Source organism: Carassius auratus, chromosome 11, assembly GCF_003368295.1.
Source record: "Carassius auratus strain Wakin chromosome 11, ASM336829v1, whole genome shotgun sequence".
Classification (NCBI taxonomy): Eukaryota; Metazoa; Chordata; class Actinopteri; order Cypriniformes; family Cyprinidae; genus Carassius; species Carassius auratus.
The window spans coordinates 15,875,580-15,898,482 of record NC_039253.1 but is presented as its reverse complement, the minus strand read 5'-3'; the positions used below and the strand labels follow the sequence as shown (position 1 = coordinate 15,898,482).

At 35.2% G+C, this 22,903-nt stretch overlaps 3 protein-coding genes across 6 annotated transcripts; all 3 read left to right on the top strand.

The window, feature by feature from the left end:
• The first annotated feature begins 1,512 nt into the window (after nucleotides 1-1,512).
• pnp4a (purine nucleoside phosphorylase 4a) lies at nucleotides 1,513-5,811 on the top strand. The gene is made up of 6 exons (XM_026275978.1): nucleotides 1,513-1,837; nucleotides 2,192-2,355; nucleotides 2,572-2,675; nucleotides 3,580-3,755; nucleotides 3,853-4,043; nucleotides 5,087-5,811. Exons 1-6 carry the CDS (start codon nucleotides 1,815-1,817, stop codon nucleotides 5,302-5,304), a joined length of 876 nt encoding a protein of 291 aa, XP_026131763.1. The 5' UTR covers nucleotides 1,513-1,814; the 3' UTR covers nucleotides 5,305-5,811.
• A 489-nt stretch (nucleotides 5,812-6,300) lies between these two features.
• LOC113111352 (uncharacterized protein C20orf96) lies at nucleotides 6,301-10,706 on the top strand. Of its 4 annotated transcripts, none has more exons than XM_026275976.1 (10): nucleotides 6,301-6,409; nucleotides 6,541-6,673; nucleotides 6,791-6,882; nucleotides 6,979-7,137; nucleotides 7,267-7,366; nucleotides 8,004-8,161; nucleotides 8,321-8,422; nucleotides 8,532-8,618; nucleotides 8,740-8,861; nucleotides 10,538-10,706. In XM_026275976.1, the coding sequence occupies exons 1-10, from the start codon at nucleotides 6,392-6,394 to the stop codon at nucleotides 10,596-10,598; spliced, it is 1,032 nt and encodes a 343-aa protein (XP_026131761.1). In that variant the 5' UTR covers nucleotides 6,301-6,391; the 3' UTR covers nucleotides 10,599-10,706. The 4 variants fall into 4 exon arrangements, with proteins under 4 accessions (XP_026131761.1, XP_026131759.1, XP_026131762.1 ...); XM_026275974.1 differs by having other exon boundaries at nucleotides 6,302-6,360; XM_026275977.1 differs by having other exon boundaries at nucleotides 6,306-6,389; nucleotides 8,354-8,422.
• A 1,114-nt stretch (nucleotides 10,707-11,820) lies between these two features.
• LOC113111194 (GTP-binding protein REM 1) lies at nucleotides 11,821-19,224 on the top strand. The gene is made up of 5 exons (XM_026275719.1): nucleotides 11,821-12,196; nucleotides 13,275-13,621; nucleotides 15,931-16,013; nucleotides 17,196-17,403; nucleotides 18,013-19,224. Exons 2-5 carry the CDS (start codon nucleotides 13,294-13,296, stop codon nucleotides 18,288-18,290), a joined length of 897 nt encoding a protein of 298 aa, XP_026131504.1. The 5' UTR covers nucleotides 11,821-12,196; nucleotides 13,275-13,293; the 3' UTR covers nucleotides 18,291-19,224.
• The last annotated feature ends 3,679 nt before the right edge of the window (nucleotides 19,225-22,903 follow it).

Genomic DNA, 22,903 nt, shown 5'->3' with positions numbered 1-22,903 from the left:
TAAATGTAGAAATAGAGTATTTATCCAATATTGACCAATACCAAACCTGATACTGAAATCATATACTTATTAATTTACTGCAATTTTTTAATATTTAAAGTAGTGCTGTCAAATGATTAATCACGATTAATCGCATCCAAAATAAAAGTTTGTTTATATAATATATGTGTGTGTGTTCTGTGAATATTTTTAATGTAATATAATGCATTTATATATTTAACAAAAATATGTTAAGTTTATTATTAAATATATTTATATATATGAATGTAAATATATGCATGTAAATACATGAAAATATTTTCTAAATATATACTGTATGTGTGTGTATTTATTTTTAAATAAAAAAATATACACAGTACACACACATATATATTATGTAAACAAAAACTTCCATTTTGGACTCGATTAATCATGATTAATCACTTGACAGCTCTGAAATATAAATATTCTTAAAAGTGCTAAATATCAGGTTATTTCACTGCTTGATGAATGAGCTCCTTTATTACATGGCTCTCTAGAATACTAGGTTCTGATTGGTCGTTCACTGCATTCCAAAGACAAATATGTTTCTGTAATGACCGTTAAACTGTATTAATTAACCACTTTTCCAGGCAACTGATCTTCTACACATGTGTTAATTTCACATATCTTGAATTTTCTAAAACTTGATTCAGTATTCCAAGTGCATTTATTTATTTACTTATTCAGATTATTTGTTTATTTGGTAAGTAGTCATATAATAAGCAAGAAAAATACAGTGTGTTACACCCATGCGAATGACCTTCAAATTGTACATTATTTAAGTTGAAATAATTGCTGTGTTTTCTGATTTTTGTTTTTTTCTTTCAGATCCCGATTCTAAAAGTGAAGAATGTGTGGGAATCAAGGATCAGCATTTGATTTCGATCAAGGGCAATTCTATGCACACCAATGAGAAGCTGGGTTAACCACTGTGTGAAATGCATTACTCTTTATAATAGTAATGTCAAGAGAAGTGAAGTTGCATTAAACATATGAAATATTTTTTCAAACCTTTGGATCTGCATCTAAAAGTAGAAATTGCTTGCAATCAGACAAATCTTGTGAGGTCCCCAAATTTAATTTTTCCTGGTCCCGTGCTTTGGATTTGGGTTGGAGTCTGTATCTCTGGTAATGGGCCTCACATGTTACAGATCCTGTGGCAGAACTCGAGTTCGACCCATTGGCAGATCAAATATTGCATGCTGGATCTATACACACTTTCTGAGCTGTTCATGTATATCCTGCATTAAACTTTTATTGAAAGTAAGAATACTAATTATTAGAAAATACAACTATGAAACAAATGCAATAGGAAATTAATGTGTCTAATTTATCCATAGTCACATGTTGGTCTTGTTCTAATTTCTGGTCCTATGATTATGATTCTGTCCAAAAAAAAAAAAAAATTCCCTTATGATTAGTTACATTTGCAATGCAATCACAGGCAAAAACATTATGTAAGTACACTGAAGACAAAAAAATCTCTACTGATATGAGTGCCAGATATTCTTATATGGTAGGTTTTAAAATCTTTCATTCCCCAAATCTTATTGAAAGTTTTGCTTGCATCTGATATTTAAACCCAGACACACCTACAAATTACAAAACATTTCATTAGGCATGACTAAACTATAATACTGAGTTGTAACCAATCAGAGCATTTGTGTGTGTTAGTGAGGTCAGGCATTTGGTTTACTTAAATGGAGAGGGCTGCTCTCTCATTCACACACTGCTAAAATCCAGGATCACTCTTCAGTTGAAAACATTCTTCAAGACGACAACACAGAACCAACATGCATAGTAAAGACCAAATCTGGTAAGTTTTCTTTCCATTTTAAGGTTAAAAATAATCTTAGGATTGTGTGTATGAAAAATATACACATATACATAACTACTTTTTGTCAAAAATGTAAAAGTTTAGCTCTGTTTAATGTTGGATATTGAATGACATTTTATAGTATAGAACATGATTCTGGTTAAGCAAAGGGATATTTGCCATTTTTATCAATAAAGCCAATATAATACTTTTTCATAGTCACAATAGACCAAATGGAACAGTCCACAATCTGCAGCAAAAGAACTGATGTTTTAAATTCCACAATTTTCTCGAATTTATTTGAAATAGGGAGTCAGGCTTTTAGTTTAATAAAGATTTTTCTTTTCTGACCAGCCATGAGGACTATCAGAGAACAGCAGACTGGCTGCTGTCCCAGACACAGCATAGACCCAAAGTAGCCATCATCTGCGGCTCTGGACTGGGAATGCTGGCAGATGCGCTCAAATGCCAAGACTCTTTCAAATACTCTGACATCCCTGGCTTTCCTCAGAGCACAGGTAAGATGCAACTGAGAGCATGTAACAATGTGTTTTCATCAGTGGTTTTTGTTCATTTGCAAAAATCAAATCAAAGTATTAGCTGAAAATGTCGAATCCTGTTAGCGTGTTACACTGTTAAATGTTTAGCCTGCAGAAAATCGAGGATTTTTGTATGGTGTGTTATGTTGTAACATAACATAACATAACTTCACTGTGTTGTGTGTATTGAAACAGTGAAGGGTCATGCTGGAAGACTGGTTTTTGGAGAGCTCAAAGGGAAGACCTGCGTGTGCATGCAGGGCCGCTTCCACATGTATGAGGGGCACTCACTAAGCAAGGTTTGATCTTTTTTAAAACAATGGCACTAAATGCTACACTTCTTTTCCGTAAATTATTGTTCAAATTTATGCTAGAGATGTTTGATTGTTTTGTTCACCAAAGCAGTGTTTATTTAATAAAAAAATACAGTAGAAACAGTAATAATCTGAAATATTATTACAAACTGAAATTTCTGTTTTAATATATTTGAACATTTATTTCTGTTATACATAACTGAATTTTCAGCAGCCATTACTCCATTCTTAATTATTCTAATATGCTGATTTGATGCTAAAGAAAAATTATCAATTATCAATGATAAAAGCAGTAATGATGCTTACTATTTTGGGGGAAAGAACATACTTTGTATATCTTATACTACCCCTTTAATCATTTTAATGTGAATTAAAGTACTCTTTAAAAACATCTTGACCCTAAACTTTCCAAGGTTTTTTTTTTTTTACAATTTCCACTTCAGTTCACCTTGATAAGTTTGCATCTTTCTTGAAATTTTTTTTTTCAAGCTTTATTTGCATAATTGTCTGGGATAATACAAAATCTGTATCTTGGAAGTTTCATCACGTGTCACAAATGCATTCCAAAAGTGACTCCAAAACACTGTTCTATTCATGCTGTGTCATGCTGCAGTCTAGAATGATGATAGAATAAGGTGATTTTTTCTTTTTGGATGCCCGCACAGTATATTCACTCCATCCTGGTCATGCTGATTTGAGTCACATGCTGTAATCAGAGCACAATGAAGCATTCAGTGAAACTTTTGAATGATTTATATAACACAGGGTTAGATTAAAATAGCTTATTGGCGGTATCCCTGTACAGTACACCCGCAAGCTTTTACAAGTTCATTACAAAGGTACTGGATGTTGAAAATGGAATGACTGAATTTGCACTTGTGTTCCTCAGGTCACTTTTCCAGTAAGAGTGTTCAAGCTCCTGGGTGTCGAAACCTTGATTGTCACTAATGCTGCAGGGTCATTAGCGGACACTTATAACTGTGGTGATATTATGATCATACGTGACCACATTAACTTCCCTGGACTTGCTGGACTGAACCCGCTCAGTGGCCCTAATGATGATAAGTGAGTATCAATGTACATGTTGAAGTGAGTTAAGAAAGCGTTCATTCATTAGAATCACCAGTACAAGGAATCAAATCATTTATCTGTTGCTGTCAAGGTTTGGTCCTCGGTTTCCACCCATGTCTGGGGTTTATGACAAAAGCCTACGGAAGATGGCGTTCGACATCTGTAAGAGCATGGGTGTCTCCCAGTATGTCCAAGAAGGCGTCTACTGCATGGTGGGAGGACCCAACTTTGAGAGCATAGCTGAGGCCCGCCTTCTGCACAAACTGGGAGTGGATGCAGTTGGTAAGCTTGCGTCTCGTTTAGGAAAATCAATGCAATTCGTTTCTAATCCAAATATCTAAATTGATTTTCAAAAAATTTAATTTTCACTTAACTTTGACTGATGATGTAAATGAGCAACAACTTCACCTAGAAGAGATGGTTCGCCCAAAAAATGAAAATTGTCATAATTTACTAGTTCCAAACCTATATGAGTTTCTTTCTTCTGTTGAGCACAAAAGAAGATATTTTAAAGAATGCTGAAAAACAAGTTGCTGGAAGCTGTTGACTTCCATAGTATGGAAATAAAATCATATGAAAGTCAATGGGTGCCAGAAATCATTTTTAAGGTTATTTCAGCGCCTGATGAATGAGCTCCTTTATTACATGGCTCTCTGGAATACTTGGTTCTGATTGGACAATCGCTGCATTCCACAGACTCATATTACTCTGTAATAAACTGTAAAACTGACCACTGTGACGGGCGTCTGATTTCCTGCACAGCTGTGTTAGTTTCACATATGTTATATCACTTTGTGAAATTATAGATTTATATCATAGTCATAATATAATTTTTGGTCACACTTTATTTTAAGCGTCCAATTCTCATCATTAACAAACCATTAACTATGTATTTTGCCTTAATAAACTCCCAATTTGCTGATTATTAATAGTTAGTAAGTTAGTTTTAAAACAGGTATTGGGTAGGATTAGGATATGTAGAATATGTCCATGTAGAGTATGGACATGCAAAATATGTGTTTTATCAGTACTAATAAACAGCCAATATGTTAATATTATGCATGCTAATAAGCAACTCGTTGAAGTGAGAATTGGTCCCTATACTAAAATATTACCAAATTATTCTACTGACATAATAGAATAATTTCTTTAACTTAAATCAGTATCACAAGTGCATTTATATTTGTAGTTGTTAAGTAGCCATAATAATAAGCCAGTAGGCCATTTTGGCCAAATCGCTATGTAAATACATACCTGTGTATTGTATAGAAATGGTAAGTCATTTTATGCCTATGTCTAACTTTATGTCTAACTTGCCTTTAAAGGAATGAGTACTGCACCAGAAGTGTTGGTCGCCAGTCATTGTGGCATGAGGGTCTTCGGTCTCTCCCTCATCACTAACAAAGTGGTGAAAAGCTATGAGGACAACGAGTCTGTCAATCATGAAGCTGTGCTGGAAGTGAGCAAAATGCGTTCGGAGACGCTGCAGGCGCTCGTCACAGAGCTCATCAGCCGTATGGACATCAACAACAACACGGCGTGATGTCATCAACACTGGAACTGCCAATCAAAACCTTATCCAGGAAAATCTGCAGCTATACTATGATCATGTTTTTTATTACTTTATACTTTTCAATGCAGTTACAGAGCATCTGTTTCAATAACACATTTTAAATATTTAAATGTTAAGATTTTACTATTTGCTGTGATCAAAAATATGATCTAGTTTGATGGTGCCATAACAACAAATTTAAAACACTGGGCTATTCCATAGGTTATTCGTTAAATTTTAGTCTTTTTTGTGCTTTTTTGAATGCTGTATATACATTTGTATATTGGTGATTTCATAATATGAATCCCACCTTTATTTGGGGAATTATGCAAAAACAAAATGTATGCACTGCTGTTCATTATACAAAATAATATAACTCCCAGTGTTAATATGTTTGTGATAAAGTTGGGTATTTGAATCATTGTTATGCTATGTATAATACATTTTCTATTTACTGTTCGCGTTGTAAATGTACAATTAAATATAGACCGTTTTGTATAACCTTCTCTTCTATAAACATGCATCTTAACTTAGAAATATCAAGCAATTAAAGTGTATCTTGAAAACAAGTATATTGTTACTCATTTCCATTTCATAATAAACATATTTATTTATGTATTTAGAGAGGGTTTAGAAAATATACAATACAAACCCATTAATTAAACATTAATTTTCCAGTAATAACATAAAAAATTCATTAGGCCTAGTGTACATTTAAAGATGAAAGGAAAATATTTAATAATAACAAACGTGGAATTTTTAGAAGAATTTGGAAATGACACAACTGAATTCTTTATACTCTCAATTTTGCTACTATCACATGGAATATATAGGGATTCATAGAAGTTCATAAAGACTTGCTCTTTACTGTTAGGCCACATGATAATAGTACTGTACAGCGCAGTTTTGCGCATGCTCAGTATGTCCACTAGATGGCAGCAGAAGTACGCTGTTCCCAGGCGTGTTTCTCCGGTTGCTATGACAAACTTGTTGGAACTGTCGGTAATTTTGATGTCGACGGCTGTGAAGAAAAAAACAACATGGCAGGTCAAGATATGAATAACTTTCATTCCGTGGTATGACTAACTGTGTTATGGTAATGTATTGTGACGTTAATTTAGTGGTCTGGCATAATGAAAAAGTTTGCAATACTTTATTATTTTATTATTTAATGTATGAATATTACTTTCTGTAAAGTAGACTAAAAACTTACATATATTTTTCAAGGATTACAGAAAATGGGAGCGAAATACAAAACCTAAACCTCTGCTCTGGGAAACTCCTCATCGTAAAGCAGGCATATCATCTAACAAAGGAGAAATTCGACCATCTCCGACTGGAAAATCAGCTGTAAACATGGGTCTGTCTGGATCAAAGCTTCTACTGTAGTGAGGCATATCTGTCTTCAAGAATTATTTTGTAGTCTCTGCTTTATGAACTGGAAGATCTCAATCTCATGTCCACAATGATTTAACAGCACTCCCCAAATTCCCTTCAAGAAGGACAGCTGAAAAGGTGGACCAGGTCCAGGTCACCTCAAAGATGAAATACAACATCAAAGAACTAATGGTGTGTACCTACTATAAAGAAGGAAAGCAGACTTTAATAGTTCACTTGTGCGCAGTTTTGTGTATACGCCATGTCAACGGCTGCACTCTGTTGTAGATACTCATCAAATCCAGGAAAGAAGCAATAAAAGACCTGGAGGAGCTCTGTGAACAGCTTCAAGAGAGGAACCTGCAGATGGCAAGAAGCATAATTGATACAGACAGGAGCTCATTCTCAAGAACCAATAAACTACTCGTCCAGGCAGAGCAAAAGAGGGTGAGCGAAACTGTATCACATCTTTAGATCCTACTGTAAATATTGTGCACTAAACTCAAACTTTATCAAAATTTAGCTTGTACTGAATACCCCTAACCAATCAAACGTGATCTTTTATGCTCTTTCTAGAGATCAACAGTAGCTTTGAAACGATGGAATGACAGTCTTATCAAAAATGCCAAAACAGAGCTGAGAGATAGCAAGGAAGCATCACAGACACATCTCAGTGGTTAGTTTATAGTATTTTATAGTTCATCATTTTCAAATGCAATATGTAGACTACACAGTCGAAAAATTAAATATTTTAGAATGTAATTTATTCTTTTGACAGCAAATCTTTTTAATATGCTGGTTTCGTGCTCAAGAAACACTGAAAATAAAACTTAAAAGCAGTTTCTGCTTTATATTTTTGTGGAAACCATAAAATATATATTTTTTTTTTTTTTTTGCGATTCTTTGATAAATAGAAAGTACAAAAAAAACAGCATTTATTTGAAATAAAAATCTTTGGAAGTGTAATTGTCTTTTACCTTCTTTTTTGATCAATGCAATGCATCGTTGCTGAATATAAGCATAATTTTATGATGATTATTATTATTATATTTAATTATACAGTACTGATCCCAGTACTGTAGCGTATATCAAAGCAGGTGCATAAAATCAAGCATGTTACAAGATTTAATGTAGAATGAGGCCCTCTTCTGTTCAAGCGTGATAATGCCTCACAGAGAGGTCCACATGTTTGGGTATCCACAGTATTTTGCCAGTATAGTGTTGTTTCTGCAATGGCTGTTAATGGTAAAGCAAAAACAAACAACCCCAAACTACAGCAACACATTTCAGCTGACTTCATCTGATAAATGTAGGTTTGCAGAAGCAGTTGGATCTGTTAAAAGCGAAGGTGGTGGAGGCTCAGAAGGAGCTCCGCAGACTGAAGACGTATAAAGATATGGAGTTCCCAGTCAAGGCTTTGCAGATTAAAGACATGGAAAGAAAGCTGGACAGACTGAAAGAGATGCAGCAGGTAAAATATGAGCAGGACTTATTGCTGGCTAACTGGGTGAAAAGTTATATCCAGGAAAATCCTTTATTTATTAAAAAAAAACATGTGGTTCCAGCTCCCATAAGAACACTTCAGTGTGCAATAACATTGTAGTGTATTTGCCCCCTTCATAACTAACAGAAAGAGCAAGAAGATTTGAATCTGTTTTTTAAGAAAGAAATGGTCAATTTGGAGAGACGCCAGTGCCAAAAAGAACAAGAAGTGCTGTCTGCTGTTGTTGAGGTAAAGAAGTTCTTCTGTGTTGATCTTTAGATTTATGATATTTTAAATGGAGATCATTTTTTACTTAAGGAGCTTCATAAAAAAAATATGTTTGTGGTTTGTTTTTCAGAAACATGCTTCCCACATCCCTCCCATTGTCAAACTGATGGCCTCACAGAACGATACAATGAGGGAAGAGATTCATAAACAGAAAAAGGTAGTTATTTTTTATATAAAAATATACTTTAAAGTTTATTATTGATTATTAAAGTGGAATGAATCTTTTACGATTTATTTATTTGCATTGTAAATTTAATTCGCTGTATTTTATTTTTAAGTTGGTAATGGAGATGGAGCGAAAGAATGAAGAGCTAAGGACGTGCATCCAGGAACTGCAACTATCAAGACCAAAAAACATCAGGAGAGAGATCTTTCCAGATGTTTTCCTGAAATCAGACAAGTAAGTGGATGAGGACATTAAGTTATTGTGGCAAACAGCTTCTTTATCACAAACAGTTCTTATGTCCTCAATTAACACAAGAACATTGCCAAGCTCTTCAGCTGAAGCATTCCCAAGTTAAACAATAATTGCATCTCCAGAGAAACGTTCTCACAAAATTGGCCACTTGAAAGGAAGTTCAACAAACCCCTCGAAATGTTGAACAGTGTTAGTATGACCCCGACCCCTCCCATAAACAGATATAGAACAGCAACACTTAGAGAACTTCACTTTCAAGAGCCTTCTCTAACACACTGACAGCACACAGCCTATGAGAATTTAACTTCCACTATGAGATAAGATGCTCATTAAATGCACTGAAGACCATTTTAAAGAAATAGTTCACCCGAAAATGAATTCTGGCATTATTTAGTCAATCATCATTCCAAACCTGTAAGACTTCCTTACAAAAGAAGAAATTCTAAAGGAAGTAACAAATGATTTTGTCCAATTGAAGACAATAGGGTCCAAAAAACACACAGAGACATTTTTTAAAACACCTTCCAGAAAAAAAATCATGGTTAGTTTCCTAAAAGCATCATTAGTCTATGGTTGCAATTTTCGTCATTACTAAGATATGAGAGTACAGTACAGTAGTCACCAGGATCTCCACCACCTTCATTTGATGTCATTAATAACACTGCTATGTTGTTGAAATAATGTGTGATCATATTGGTAATTAAAAGATGGCTAAATTTAACCATGCAAATATGTATGATAAGAAACATGTTCACTAACCCATTAAGCTTTTTTGGAGATTGTAATGGAGCGTTGCAAATCAGATACTGTAAACTAGAGGGAAAAGTACCCTATCTATTTTCAAACAAATGCTTGGTTTGGAAAAAGCATTGAGCTGTTGGAGATGGTGTTATATTACACAGTACTGGAAAAGACTCCAAAGGCCATCTTAAAGATAAATGAAGAACAAGAGATTGCTGTGCATTCATGGAATCCCTGGCATCCATTAAAGGTTAATGAAGGTTTCACATTTCCCAACAGTCTGTTCCAAAACACCATGTCATTTTCCTCTCCGTGACAATCGGTCATATCTCCAAAACTATCAGACACTTTATTCCAAGGTCCTGCGAGTGCATGCACAACCCCTTGCTGCCCATTGGGAGCTGGTATTATCACAGATAAGATTTATTCATATGGACCTTCGGTCCTTAAGTGTTTTGCCCTAGGGGACAAAGAATGTGGAAAACAAGCACAAAAAAAAACATTTACTGTGTTCACATATCATGTCACACTGAGCACCAAGTTATAAAGGTTTCCATTAAATGGAGATAATGATAAACAGATCTGGGATTTCCTGCTTCGCTCGTGACAGAGACGTGGCTTTAGTATCTGCAGATGTACTGAGCCCCAGCAGAGAAAGTTCTCATGTTTCCTGTCTTAAACAAACCGTCTCAGGCTGTGGTGACTGTGTTTAAGGGCAGATGTCCTGTAAGGAGTCCTCCTGATTTACAGGTCTTTCCACCAAAAAAAATGAAGATTCTGTCATCGTTTATCGTTCCAAACCTGCAGCAACAGGCAGGGAGAGTAAAGGACACAATTTTCCTTTTCGGGTGAACTAACTCTTTAATGTCATATAATGGCTTTATACAGTTACTGTCACTGTGTTTTCTGTATTTTAGGTGTACTCCAGATATGGACGTCCATCTTAATATACCCCAAGTGGATTTGCTCCATGTGTAGCCTTGTGCTGAAGGCATTACCTTTTTGAGTCTTCCCTTGAGCTGCTATATATTACTGATGAAAGTCAATGAAGCCACTTCATTCATTAAATCATTTTACTCAGTCAAACAATGGTACAAATCTTCTTTTCTTTATTTGTCTTTGCTTTCAGTGTGTTTTATATGCTTTATCGTCTCTTTATTTTCTAAAAACACAATATATTGTGTATATAATAATATATACACTCTAGTGCAAATGCCATAATTTACTGATCTGCTTTTAGACATGCAACTGCATACATGTCTTTTTGTGTTTCGCAAACTAAGCTGCATATGTTAAATGTATTATTATTATAATTTTTATAGACTGATTGATTGAAAGAAATGTAGTACTTTATCCAGCAACAATACAATAAACTTATCAGAAGTTACAGTAAAGATTTATGACAGTGTATAATGTGATAATGATACAGGGTGTACTATAAAAATAAAAAAAGTCACAGTATTTTCTATTGTTTGCAATGCACATAAAAATGCTATTGCAGCTTAAATTTTTGCAGTCCATGTCCCCATGTTGGAGGACCATAATGTTAAAGTACCAGTCAGCAAGAAAATGTAATTTCCAGTTAATGATACTTTAAAGTGTCAATCTTCTGACTATATATGACTCTATTTACCTTGCAAATGAAGCATTTCAAAGCCATTTTGCAAACTGAAACAGTAGTTTTGTGACATTAATGTAATTGACCAAAGTGTGGGAACAAGTCTTGCTCTGTAAACAGTTATGGATTTCAGCACCCCAGTGTATGGGCGACTGGTTATATTACTTTTGTTGTTTCATTTGGAAAAGATTCAGCTGAGCCTCAGAGAATTAAAAATTCCTGGTACAAAAAAAACAGAAAAAAACAACAACAACAGTGAGATCTAAGCAGGGGATAAACCTTCTTTCCTCTATTTGACTGTTCAGGGATTCTGAGTTATTTTTTTTCCATGTGTACTCGGTGCTGGAATGCTTTTTCCAATAAATAAAACTTATTTTAGAAACAAAAATACTAAATGGATGCAATAAAATCGCAGCATTCGTTATCCAATTGCATAAGCCCCAAGAAAAGAAACAGCTGTGGATGTTTGTCCAATAGAAAAATAAATGCAATGTGTGTGGTTTAGCATTGCATGACTTCCCAGTGATGACATCATTAAATCAAGATGCGTTTGACATCAAAGCAGCCGGACTAATGAGAACCTCCTGATAACATTATATCTCAGCTCAGCTCTAAGCAGGAAATGACAGACCACCGACGTCATGGGGATGGTGTGGGACGGTTCTAAAAGGCACATTATAACACTTCGTGGCCCAGGATGATGTTGAAAGACGCTCAACGAGGACCCACGAGACTTACAGTTTGCTGAGCTGTGTTTATGGATCATGTGAGTAATATAAACAGAAAGCAAGTTTCTGAGTTGGCAACAGGAGCCCACCTGTGTTTAATCACAAAGACACGATACATGCAACTTCACCCCGATCCAACTCTGAGGGCCAACGGTCGAAGTCTACAAGTGGAAGGATGAACTGAGGAATCGCGCATGGGACTCCTAAAACTTGCTTGTTGTGAGATAAAGGTGAGTGAAAGGTCACAGATGTGAACTTGCCACTGTTTTTCCTTCTTTGCGCGCGGTGCGGGTGAGATGAGATGAGATGAGGCTGTGACAGACAGCGCGGGAGATTGAGAGAAACGCTTCTTTCCGCTCTTTAATTTTTAAAGCGTTGTGGAACTCGCGGGGCTGTTGCTATGACTGCAGCGGTGTAGTATTGCCCTGCAGCCGGTAATACATCAAACTCCACAACTCGCAAGCAAACTGATTGGTTCGCTTTAAACTTAATTCTGCGGCTTGATGAGAACATGTGTGCTTTAAAACGTTCTTTTACGGACATGGTTTGTGAGTACACTTAACTTTCTCAAGATGTTGTTTTAGTAATATGTCTGATTTGTTCGGCTGTTATGTTATTAATATATTAAATATAATAAAAATGCATGAATATACAGAGGACAACGGGGCTAGTTGTTACAAAGATTCCAGCAGCATGTCTCATACAAATCTCACACATGCATACAGTTGAAATATATATATATATATATATATATATATATATATATATATATATATATATATATATATATATATATATATATATATTTAATCCAACACTGTATTAAAGCTATTATTAAAATGCAATAACTATTTAAAGTTATAAATATGTGCTGTATTTCTATGTAGCCATGGCGAAATTGACTTAATAAATAAACAAATAACCAAATTAAATTAACTGGATTAAAAAGTGTGACAACTTGCCCCGGTCTCTCCAGTGCTCTACATATAGAACACTCAAAATTATTTCATGTAAACACATACAACAGTGCATAAGGTCTTTACAAAATCTGTTAAGAAATCAGCAGTACATTTTTTTACTGGATAATAAGGGAGAAGCAGTCAATAAGTGACACCTAAAAAAGGATGCACCTATATATATATATATATATATATATATATATATATATATGTATATATTTTTTTTTACTAGTTGCGTATGTTGTTTATTCAGTGAATCAAGACTATTCGACTGTATTGCATTAACTTAAGGGTAATTGTAACTAAATATGCTCATACTGTTTGTTTTCATATCACTTTTTTTTTTCAGGCATACCTATGTTTATAAGATGACACTCAACACACAGAAAGAGGGAAAGGAACCACTGAGGAGAAGAGCGAGTACTCCCATCCCCTCCTCTCGTCAAGGAGGCAAGGGAGTAAGAGACCCCTCTGCTGACCCCTATCACCCTCCGCTCGCCCAATCAGCCTCGTACCACCCCGGAGACAAGAGCATTCACTCACGGGCCAACTGGTCTTCAGACTCAGATTCGGACAGCTCTGGAGCCGAGTGTCTTTATCGTGTGGTTTTGTTGGGGGATCATGGCGTGGGGAAGTCAAGTCTTGCAAACATTTTTGCTGGAATACAAGAGAAGGATGCCCACAAACACATTGGAGGTATAAAATCAAAAATATATTATGGCTTTTCCAGATATTTGTTCATGTCTACGTTTCAGATCAGCTGAGTTGATTCAGATGATTATTTATGTTCGGTACTGTTTTACAGTAAATATAGCATTGATACACTACTGTAAAAACTCATGGCACTGTAGGGCCTAAAATAACCTTGACTAAACTGTTAGGTCTGCCTGATTGATTGCACTCTCAAATTGTCACGTGTGAAGATTGATCCTGAAACTTTAATTGTATGGTGATATTGAATAAAACATCGGTCAGAGCAAACAGTACATACAGTACTTTTGATTTGCAGCTGTTATCTAGAACATTGTTGCCTGTTTTATTCCTTAAAGCACAGATTTTAAACTTTGCAGCAGTTTAAACATTATACTTTTATACAAAAAATGTAGAATCATTTCACTTTATTTTGCTGAAATATGGTCATTACTTATAACCGGACAGCAAATGGCTGATTTAAAGTCAACACCATTGTGGTCTGTCCCATTTGTCCAATCTTGTCCATCTTTGGTGTCCCAAAAGTGTGAGACAGTCTTTTTTGACTGGCATGAAACTGTTCCATCAAAGACCCATGTATAAACCTCCCAGTTTAAATATTAAGCACACAGATTTATGTGTCTCCCCAATGCACTGAACTATGCAGTAAATGAGCTGCTTTGAAGGGCAATCTGTTGACCCACATGTTGTTTTTTGTCTAACAGCATATGACCTTATGTCTCGGCTGTGTTGGCTTTGACCTGAGCAAAACACTGTCCTGTAAATAATCATGTCATTGACAGACTGATGTGTGTATATTGATTCTTGTATCAGTGGAGACATTAGTTGGCTACACTTCTGCATGCTTAATAAAATAAATGTTTTATAATATAAAATCTCCTTTACACATTTAGATGAATGATTTTATTGTTTTTTGGCAAACCTTCTATGCTTATGAATGGTTCATTAATATATAAATCATATTGTGAAATATTACTACAGTTTAAAATATTTTCCAAGTTCATATATTTTAAAATGGAATATATTCCTATTACTCCAGTCTACAGTGCCAGTCTTCAGAAATCATTCTACAATTACAAATAACTTTTACAAATCAAACTTCTTATTTACAAATTAACTTTAACGATAGATAGATAGATAGATAGATAGATAGATAGATAGATAGATAGATACTGTAGATAGATAGATAGATACTGTAGATAGATAGAGAGTGATATAGTCGTTTTTAATGCTTTATAATTGCATTAATTAGATTGAAGAGTATTAAAAAGATCAACGTGGTGCTATCATATTTGTAAAGATGAAATGTGCACTAGCCTCGTAGACAGTTGAGGACACTCTTCTCTGTAGGGCATGTCTGGATTATATTTCAGATTTGGTCGTAACATTTAGATGTTAGCTGACATGAGGCATTGAAGTTGATTAAGGACACTGTTATTCTTTATCGTGAATTCACATGTTTCATGGCCAAGTCCGTCCTTAAGAGCTGTACATCATGTAGGTCTCGAAAAGTGACAGAGTAAATGTGGAAAAATGAGACAAGGTCAGTATCAACCTAGACTGGAGCAAAGTGTGTTTTAACTTCTTGTCAAACTAGCTGCGCGATCAGTTTATCAGACACAGCTCAGTGATTTTTCCACTCTTCCACCTCACATGCATTTTTCACACTTGTTATTGTAATAAAGCACTGTTCAAAAGTTTCACTGATTAAAAGCAGCAGATATGTTGTTTTTTAAAAGTAAAGGGAAAGTACTTTAAAAATTACTTTAAAGAGCAATGATGTTATAATTTCCTAATACATTGTGTGCACACTTAAATCTATAATTTCCAAGAAAAAATTTATATATTTAAACAAAATATAATAAATTATGTTTTTGGGCAGTCTCATCAGGGGTCATTTATGTTGTTGTTGTTTTAGTTTCTAATTTAATCTTTTTTTCTGTTTGGTGGATCACATATCTTTGATTTGCTAACAAAAGTTTTATTTAGTAATATGCAGTGAAATGCTTTTATATACTTTTATAGCTAAAATACACATTTAAATAGTAGATTATGCCAAATTACTTGAATTTAAGAATAAGTCTATTTCTTTATTATTAAATCTTTGTGACTGTCTGCCACAGAATTAATAAAATGAATGTGATTGTTCATGTTAATGCAGAGAATGAGTACAAAGAATGTTTGTCAGTGTCATTGACCTAGCTGTTTGTATAGCAATGCTGTTTTGGATGTCAGATTGATGTCATTGGTGTTTTGCGGCCAATCAACTGAAAGTAGTGTGCATGTTTCTATAGAGGATACATATGAGAGAACCCTCACGGTCGATGGGGAGGAGACGGCCCTAGTTGTGATGGACTCATCGGAAACAGAAACACAGGTATGCAAACAACATATATCAATGACTCAATATATTCGCCTCAGTAACCTACTCTAAAGGCTGCCACGAGTCTGTGCTTTGCAGACACAGTTATCACCTACAGGGCTATAATGTCCTTCATGCAGTGCTGTGGAAAAAACGTGGCCACTTGCTGCCAGTGGCTAAACTCCACTGAGCAATGCCCTGCAATGAGCAAGCAACATAGAGCTGGCCCCTGCTGCTGACCACACAGCCAAGTACACTGATCGCTCTGGGGCCTAATTACACCGCTATCGACGACTCTCCTCTGTGAGGTCTGTCTGGCAACAAGGCTTTTCTGGACTCAAGAATTGTTTACAGAGATAAATTATTCTGTACTTACAGATTACAGGGGGGGGGGAAACATCTTACAATGCACAACTTTTTTGGTTTGTTTTTCATCTCTCAGTAAATGCATACTTGTTTAAAGGGATAGTTCGTCCTGAAACAAAAATCTGTCACTATTTACTCACCCTTATGTCATTCAAAATCCAAACCTCCTACCTTTGACTTGCTTTCTTCTGTAAAACATCAATTTTTTCCTTACATAAGGAATGAGGACTATAAAATGACAACAAAGAGCAACATGGAAGTTTAATAAGTGCCCTGGCTATTCAAAAAAAAAAAAAAATGTTTGTAAAGTAATTGTCTTCTATTGCAATATATTTGAAAAAATATAAAATGTATAACTGTGATGCAAAGCAAGATTTTCAGCATCCATTACTCTAGTCTCTAGTGTCACATGATCCTTCAGAAATCATTCTAATAGGCTGATTTGGTGCTAAAGAAGGGCGTTATTATCATAAGAAGATCTTATGTTCATTGAAAAAGTTATGCAGCTATTTTTTTGGGGGGGGGGGCATATATTAACTTTTATAACATTTTTTATGTATATACTGTTATTTCGATCAATTTAATTCATCCTTGCTGAACAAAAGTGTTTTAAGAAAGTACTGACCCCAAACCTTTAGCATTGTTAGTGTAGAAAATATGACGTGAGTATTGACTACTATTAAGATACTTTTGTTTATGAAGCTTGAAAGCCTTGTGTATGTTTTGAATTTTTTTCTTTTTTTTGAACTACATTAGGTTGCATAAACACTGAACTTACATTTTTTGTAAAGTATTCCTTTAAATTGTTTGACCACTTTTTTGATTCCCAAGGAGGGAGATGAGAAGTGGGTGCAGGATTACTGCATGCAGGTGGGCAATGCTTACATCATCGTTTACTCCATCACCGACCGCAGCAGCTTTGAGAGCGCATCCGAGTTACGAATCCAGTTGCGTCGCATCCGGCAGGCTGAAAACATTCCCATCATCCTTGTGGGCAACAAAAGTGACTTGGTGCGATCTCGAGAGGTGGCAGTGGAAGGTGAGAAGAGTTTTGATTTGTATAATTCCCACAGACAGATCATAGTGGGATGTTATACACTACCATTAAAAGTTTGTTTGGTATAAGGACATTTTTTTAGAAAAGAATTTGAAGAAATTAATAATTTTAATAAGCAATTAAAATATTTATTCATCAAAGAACCCTGAATAAAATGTATAACTGTTTCCAAAAAAAATGTTCCCAAAGCATCACAAGTGTTTTCACATAACAATAAAAAAAAATGTTTCTTGAGCACCAAATAAGCATGTTAGAATGATTTTTGAAGTATAGTGTGACACTGAAGACTGGAGTAATTCAGCTTTGCCATCACAGGAAGGAATTACATTTTAATATACTGAAATATAAAAGTTCATTTAAATTCAATACTACAGTTTTAGTGTATTTTTAATCAAATAAATGCCACAAAATATCCTGAGCATTAGAAACTTCTTTTGAAAACACTTCAAAATCTTACACCAAACTTTTGAATGGTAGGGTATATCACAGTCTAACTCATGAATGCACAATTGTTTGACATGGTGCAGATGCATAAGCCTTCAAAGCCTTGTGACGGGTTTGGTTTTACACAATCCTGGTCTTCTGTGGCAGAGGGTCGGGCTTGTGCGGTGGTATTTGACTGCAAGTTCATAGAAACCTCTGCCTCTCTGCACCACAACGTTCACGAGCTCTTTGAGGGCATTGTGAGGCAGATCCGACTGCGGCAAGACAGCAAAGAGATCAATGAGCACAGACGCTCCATCTACAAGCGAAAAGAGAGCATCACCAAGAAAGCCAGACGCTTCCTAGATCGACTTGTAGCCAAGAACAACAAGAAGATGGCCCTGAAAGTGCGCTCCAAGTCCTGTCATGACCTTGCAGTGCTGTGAAGCAACAGATCACTCTCAGTCCTTCAGCTCTGGGTTTCTTTGTGTTTTTGTTTTTCTTAAGGCAAAAGAGGATTTGTCTTTCTGATAAGACTTTTTTTATAATTGGACATTAATTCACTTTTTTTTTCTTTTTTTTTTTCAAAATCTAGCATTAACAACCTGTTTATTGACTCCCCTGCAGATCTTGAGGTTTTGCTCATTGTTTTTAATCTTATCCCATAGATCACATTTTTGATAGATGTTTGAATTAAATCAAAGGTTTATTACTATATATCACCAATTAAGTGGACTTTGTTTTATATTGAACATTTTATCAATGTTTGCCTTATTTGACAAACTGAGTAGGCAATATAATTAATTAACAAGCAATATTTATTATTTATAGTTGTTTATATGTTTTCCTTAAAAATGATAATTTCACCTTTTTCACCAATTTTGTATGCACTGAAAGAAATTAGCCATGAGAAAAGCCCAGCCCAGTGGAAACGTTAAAGTAGAGAGAGAACTAGAACCAATCTTTTTTTTTTCTTACAAGTGTATTCTATTAAAGCAAAAAAAATAATATGAATGTCAATCATCATTTAAAAAAAAAAAGGGCATGTGAATATCCTCCATAAGCCGGTTACAGTTTAGTTTATTTGAAAATGAATTTGGTCAGTAAACATTATAAATGTATCAGCTATTTTTGCCGGAATAACAACAAAAATAATGGTTTATAGGCTAATTCTCTAAATGTATTTTTGTCTACTTTGTTGGCACTGGACATGAAGGAGAAATGTTTTTTGTACAACTTAATGTTGTTGGTTTGTAAATATTTATTTCCAAAAATGTGTATAATAATAAATGGTTTGAAATATGTAAATACAGTTATGCTTTGCATGAATGCAGATATAACTTTCAATGTTTTTTTTTATTATTAAATCCAAATCTGAACTGAGTTTCTGTTTTTTTCCCACCCAGTCTTTCTTTCAGAAGAACACAAGAGTTGTTTTATTTCGTTGTTGTAGGTCTTCCATACTTCATACTTTTCAAAGATTTAAATTGTTTAAAATGATCCATAAGGTGCACTGCTGTTCATAACGGAAGTATTTTGCTCGTGTTCCATGACCTCACCTTGAACCTGCTGCTATTACTTCTAAAAAGATTTGTTCAGATATCCAGATCAAAATGGATGCTGTCCTGAACAATCCTGTATCGTCCTTGTTCTCAGATACAGTCGAATGGCTTTGAGGGCTTTTCTACAACAATATGGAAACAATCACTGAAATCCAATCACTGAAATGATGTTCCTAAAGGACTACGATGAAATGCCACGGTCAGTCCATTTAAGTTTAGTGCTCCATTTAAAGCTATTAGGAAGATTACTCTCTAAAATGCTAATTTTTAGAGGATGTTTGTTGTATGGGTCATACATAAGGTCAAATATATTCCAAACCTAAAGGCAATGCGACTAAAAACCATTATACCTCATTGATTGCATGGTGCTATTTGTATTCTTAACATCTTCAGCTATAATACAAAAACAGTAGATATAGACAAGTTCTGCATACCCAAAAGCCAGCCCTCAAAATGTCCAAGAATGCAACTGTAAAAACGTCAAGGTCAAGTTTGTTTTCAGTGGCTTTCCCAGATTCTGATTAAACCCTCATATATAAAGTTACACTCTCAGTTAAGGGTCACCAATGAAAAGTTTACTCTTAGACTAGATTTGTGTCCATCTTCCAAAAGAAATTCCTCTAACTGCAAAATTGCTGTTATTATTATAATTATTATTATTATTTTGACACATACCCTTGGCATAGTTTACATAGTTTAATTGTCATAATTTATTCAGCCTAAAGTTCTGAACCTGTCTTGCATTTTCTTCTTTTTGCAGAACACTATTTTTTTTTGTTTTTTTTTTTGTTTGTTTTTTGTTTTTTAATGGTAATAACTTTTAGGTTCCACAATGAAAGTCAGCTAGGGTGAATGTCTTCTTTTGTGCTCCACAGAAGAATAAAAGCTGGTTTGGAACAACATGAAGGTGAATACACGATGACGGAATTTCTATTTTTTCCTTAAAAGGAATAGTTCATCCAGTAAAAATGAAAATTACCTGTAAACATACTGAACCTCAAGCCATCCAAGATGTAGATGAGTATCTTTAGAACAGATTTGGAGAAATTTAGCATTACATCATTTGCTCACCAATGGATCAGGTGCCATCAGAATCAGAACTGATAAAAACATTCTAATAATGCAGCTTTTTACCTGAAAATATGTTAAATGATGGCCTGGATTCGAATGTGGATTATTGTAATATTTTTAACAGGTTTTTGGCCTCTCATTCTGACGGCACCCATTCACTGCAGATGATCTATTGGTTAGACATGAAGTGATGTCATGCTTAAATCCGTTCCGATGAAAAAACAAACTCATCTTTACCTTGAATGACCTGAATGTGAGAACATTTTAAGCATATTTTCATTTTTGGGGAATTGTTCCTTTAACAACCCATTGGCTATGTATTGTTGCAATGGTTGCTCCTGTTTCCATGTGTTTGAATATTTATCCGCATAGGGAGGACATGTGCTGGGGCAACCACTGTCCAACATCAGTAAAAGAAGCAGGGGGCCAGATCTGCAATTAGGCCAGCCAGTGTGCTGTGCCTGGGTCAGCTATTTCCACTGGCCCTCTTGTCACCACTGGAGTGGAGGAGGGGAAGTGGTGTTCCGGCTGGGAGCTCAGTGCATTGATTCGGTCAGGGTAATGGAAAGAATTCTTCACTACACACTCAACCTTTCCCCCAGCTAATACAGCCTACACACATGTACATGCAGATTGCACGCAAATAAACAGCTTTTGTTGACTTTCTGTACATTTAATAGGATTTTTCCCCCATGGTCATGTACATAGTTATCATTTGAAAAATGTTGGAACTGCCCAACACATGGTGCCGTCTACAGTTCAGATGTGCCTTTCTCTAAACTGCTTTGAACTATGATTCATCTTCCAAGCTGTTTTACAAAGTAACAATTAACTTCTGCACATACCCAGCAGGTATTTTTGTGGTGGAAATGCATGCAAGGCTGTTTCTTCCTTTTGTAACAAGTGAAAGTTTTCTCCAAATTTCTAAAATCAGTGTCTGAAATGAGATTTAAGGGAGTGCATTCACCAGAGCCATGCAGTTAAAAGCTAACACAACAGGGAAAGAGAGAGAGGGGGAGTGCAGAAAGGAAAAACTGAACAATACAAAAAAGACGAATGGTCCTGCACTGGTCGCACTGACTGGTTCTTGTAACGTGTCAAGAATCTGGCATCCTCCAGATGTGTGTCATGTTCATGCTGTGGAAAGCCTCTGGAGAGATTTACATTTGGCTGCACTCTGGCTCACTGTGAGCGCAGGGAGTGAGAGAGCTAATTACGGAAAGTTGGCAGCCACCAGAACAGCAAGCAAGCTGTGGCGAGAGTCAACGGAAAGAATTAGATTAAACCAAGAAAAATGTGGGGTCATATATATATATATTTTTTTTACACATCAAAAAATAAAATAGATAAGTAATGAATTTGTTCATGAGTATTTTACTTTGTATAAGCCTACTTCTCATAGTGTATTTGACTGTAATGTGGTCTCAGCAGTCAGCTGAGTGACTCTGACTTAAAGCCTTGAGACAGGAAAAGATTATTCCATAATGTGCTCTTTAATGGGTTTAAAAAAATTATAATAATAAAAAACATCATAGTTAATAATTAGCAAACTTGTTTAAATAGGATATATATATATGTACATTTGTGTGTGTGTGTGTGTGATGTATTATATATTTAGGCACTTATATAGAAGTTCTGTCTATCTATCTATCTATCTATCTATCTATCTATCTATCTATCTATCTATCTATCTATCTATCTATCATCTATCTATGTGCAAAACAGAAAAATAGACAGCCATTCAACACACATTGTATCACAGAGCAAAGATTTAAGAACTTGTGAGATAAATTAAATAAGAGGTTCTGATCTAGCAGTCTTGTTCGTTTTTGTTACATTTTATTCAATTCTGAACTAAAATTTTGTGTAATTTAATATTGTGCATACATGGCCGCGGGAAGTGGGGGTGCTGGGGGTGCTGCAGCACCCCCTAGTGACGAGAGGGATCGAGATAAAAAAAAATATAGTCCTATTAAAATATTTGTAACGCGCTTGTAACATTTATTTTTTTTGGCAACAAGTGTGGGACCAGCTTTGACTAGCCAAGCAATTGTAAGTAGTACACTATAGTATTTTTTTAAGGTGGTGGGGATGGAGATGGAGAGTATTATTTCGTTCGTGTGTTCTTTGTGTAATGGTTGTGGAGAACTGTTAAATAACGTTTAAATAGTAGGGCTGGGTATCGATTCAGATGTTCCAGATCGATTCGATTTCGATTCACAAGCTCTCAAATCGATTCTATTTCGATCCTCGATTCGATTTCGATTTTCGATTCGATTTTCTATTAGAGATGTAATCGGGCCTTAAAATATAAGCCCGACACGTCCCGAGCCGACACGTACATTTTGATTGACAGCTTTTTAAGAGCCCGAACCCATTTACAACCCGACATTATTCAAATGTGCGCAGCACACAGCTCTTTTGCC

What these genes read in the sequence shown, in the direction of transcription:
- pnp4a (XM_026275978.1), top strand. Translation starts at nt 1,815, where the DNA reads ATGCATAGTAAAGACCAAATCTG. An exon ending in CATAGTAAAGACCAAATCTG is followed by an intron (nt 1,838 to 2,191) that starts GTAAGTTTTCTT and finishes TTTTCTGACCAG; the next exon opens with CCATGAGGACTATCAGAGAA. An exon ending in AGGGGCACTCACTAAGCAAG is followed by an intron (nt 2,676 to 3,579) that starts GTTTGATCTTTT and finishes TGTGTTCCTCAG; the next exon opens with GTCACTTTTCCAGTAAGAGT.
- LOC113111352 (XM_026275974.1), top strand. Translation starts at nt 6,325, where the DNA reads ATGTCGACGGCTGTGAAGAAAAAAACAACATGGCAG. An exon ending in ATCACAGACACATCTCAGTG is followed by an intron (nt 7,367 to 8,003) that starts GTTAGTTTATAG and finishes TGATAAATGTAG; the next exon opens with GTTTGCAGAAGCAGTTGGAT. An exon ending in GACTGAAAGAGATGCAGCAG is followed by an intron (nt 8,162 to 8,320) that starts GTAAAATATGAG and finishes CATAACTAACAG; the next exon opens with AAAGAGCAAGAAGATTTGAA.
- LOC113111194 (XM_026275719.1), top strand. Translation starts at nt 13,294, where the DNA reads ATGACACTCAACACACAGAAAGAGGGAAAGGAACCACTGAGGAGAAGA. An exon ending in TGCCCACAAACACATTGGAG is followed by an intron (nt 13,622 to 15,930) that starts GTATAAAATCAA and finishes ATGTTTCTATAG; the next exon opens with AGGATACATATGAGAGAACC. An exon ending in TCGAGAGGTGGCAGTGGAAG is followed by an intron (nt 17,404 to 18,012) that starts GTGAGAAGAGTT and finishes CTTCTGTGGCAG; the next exon opens with AGGGTCGGGCTTGTGCGGTG.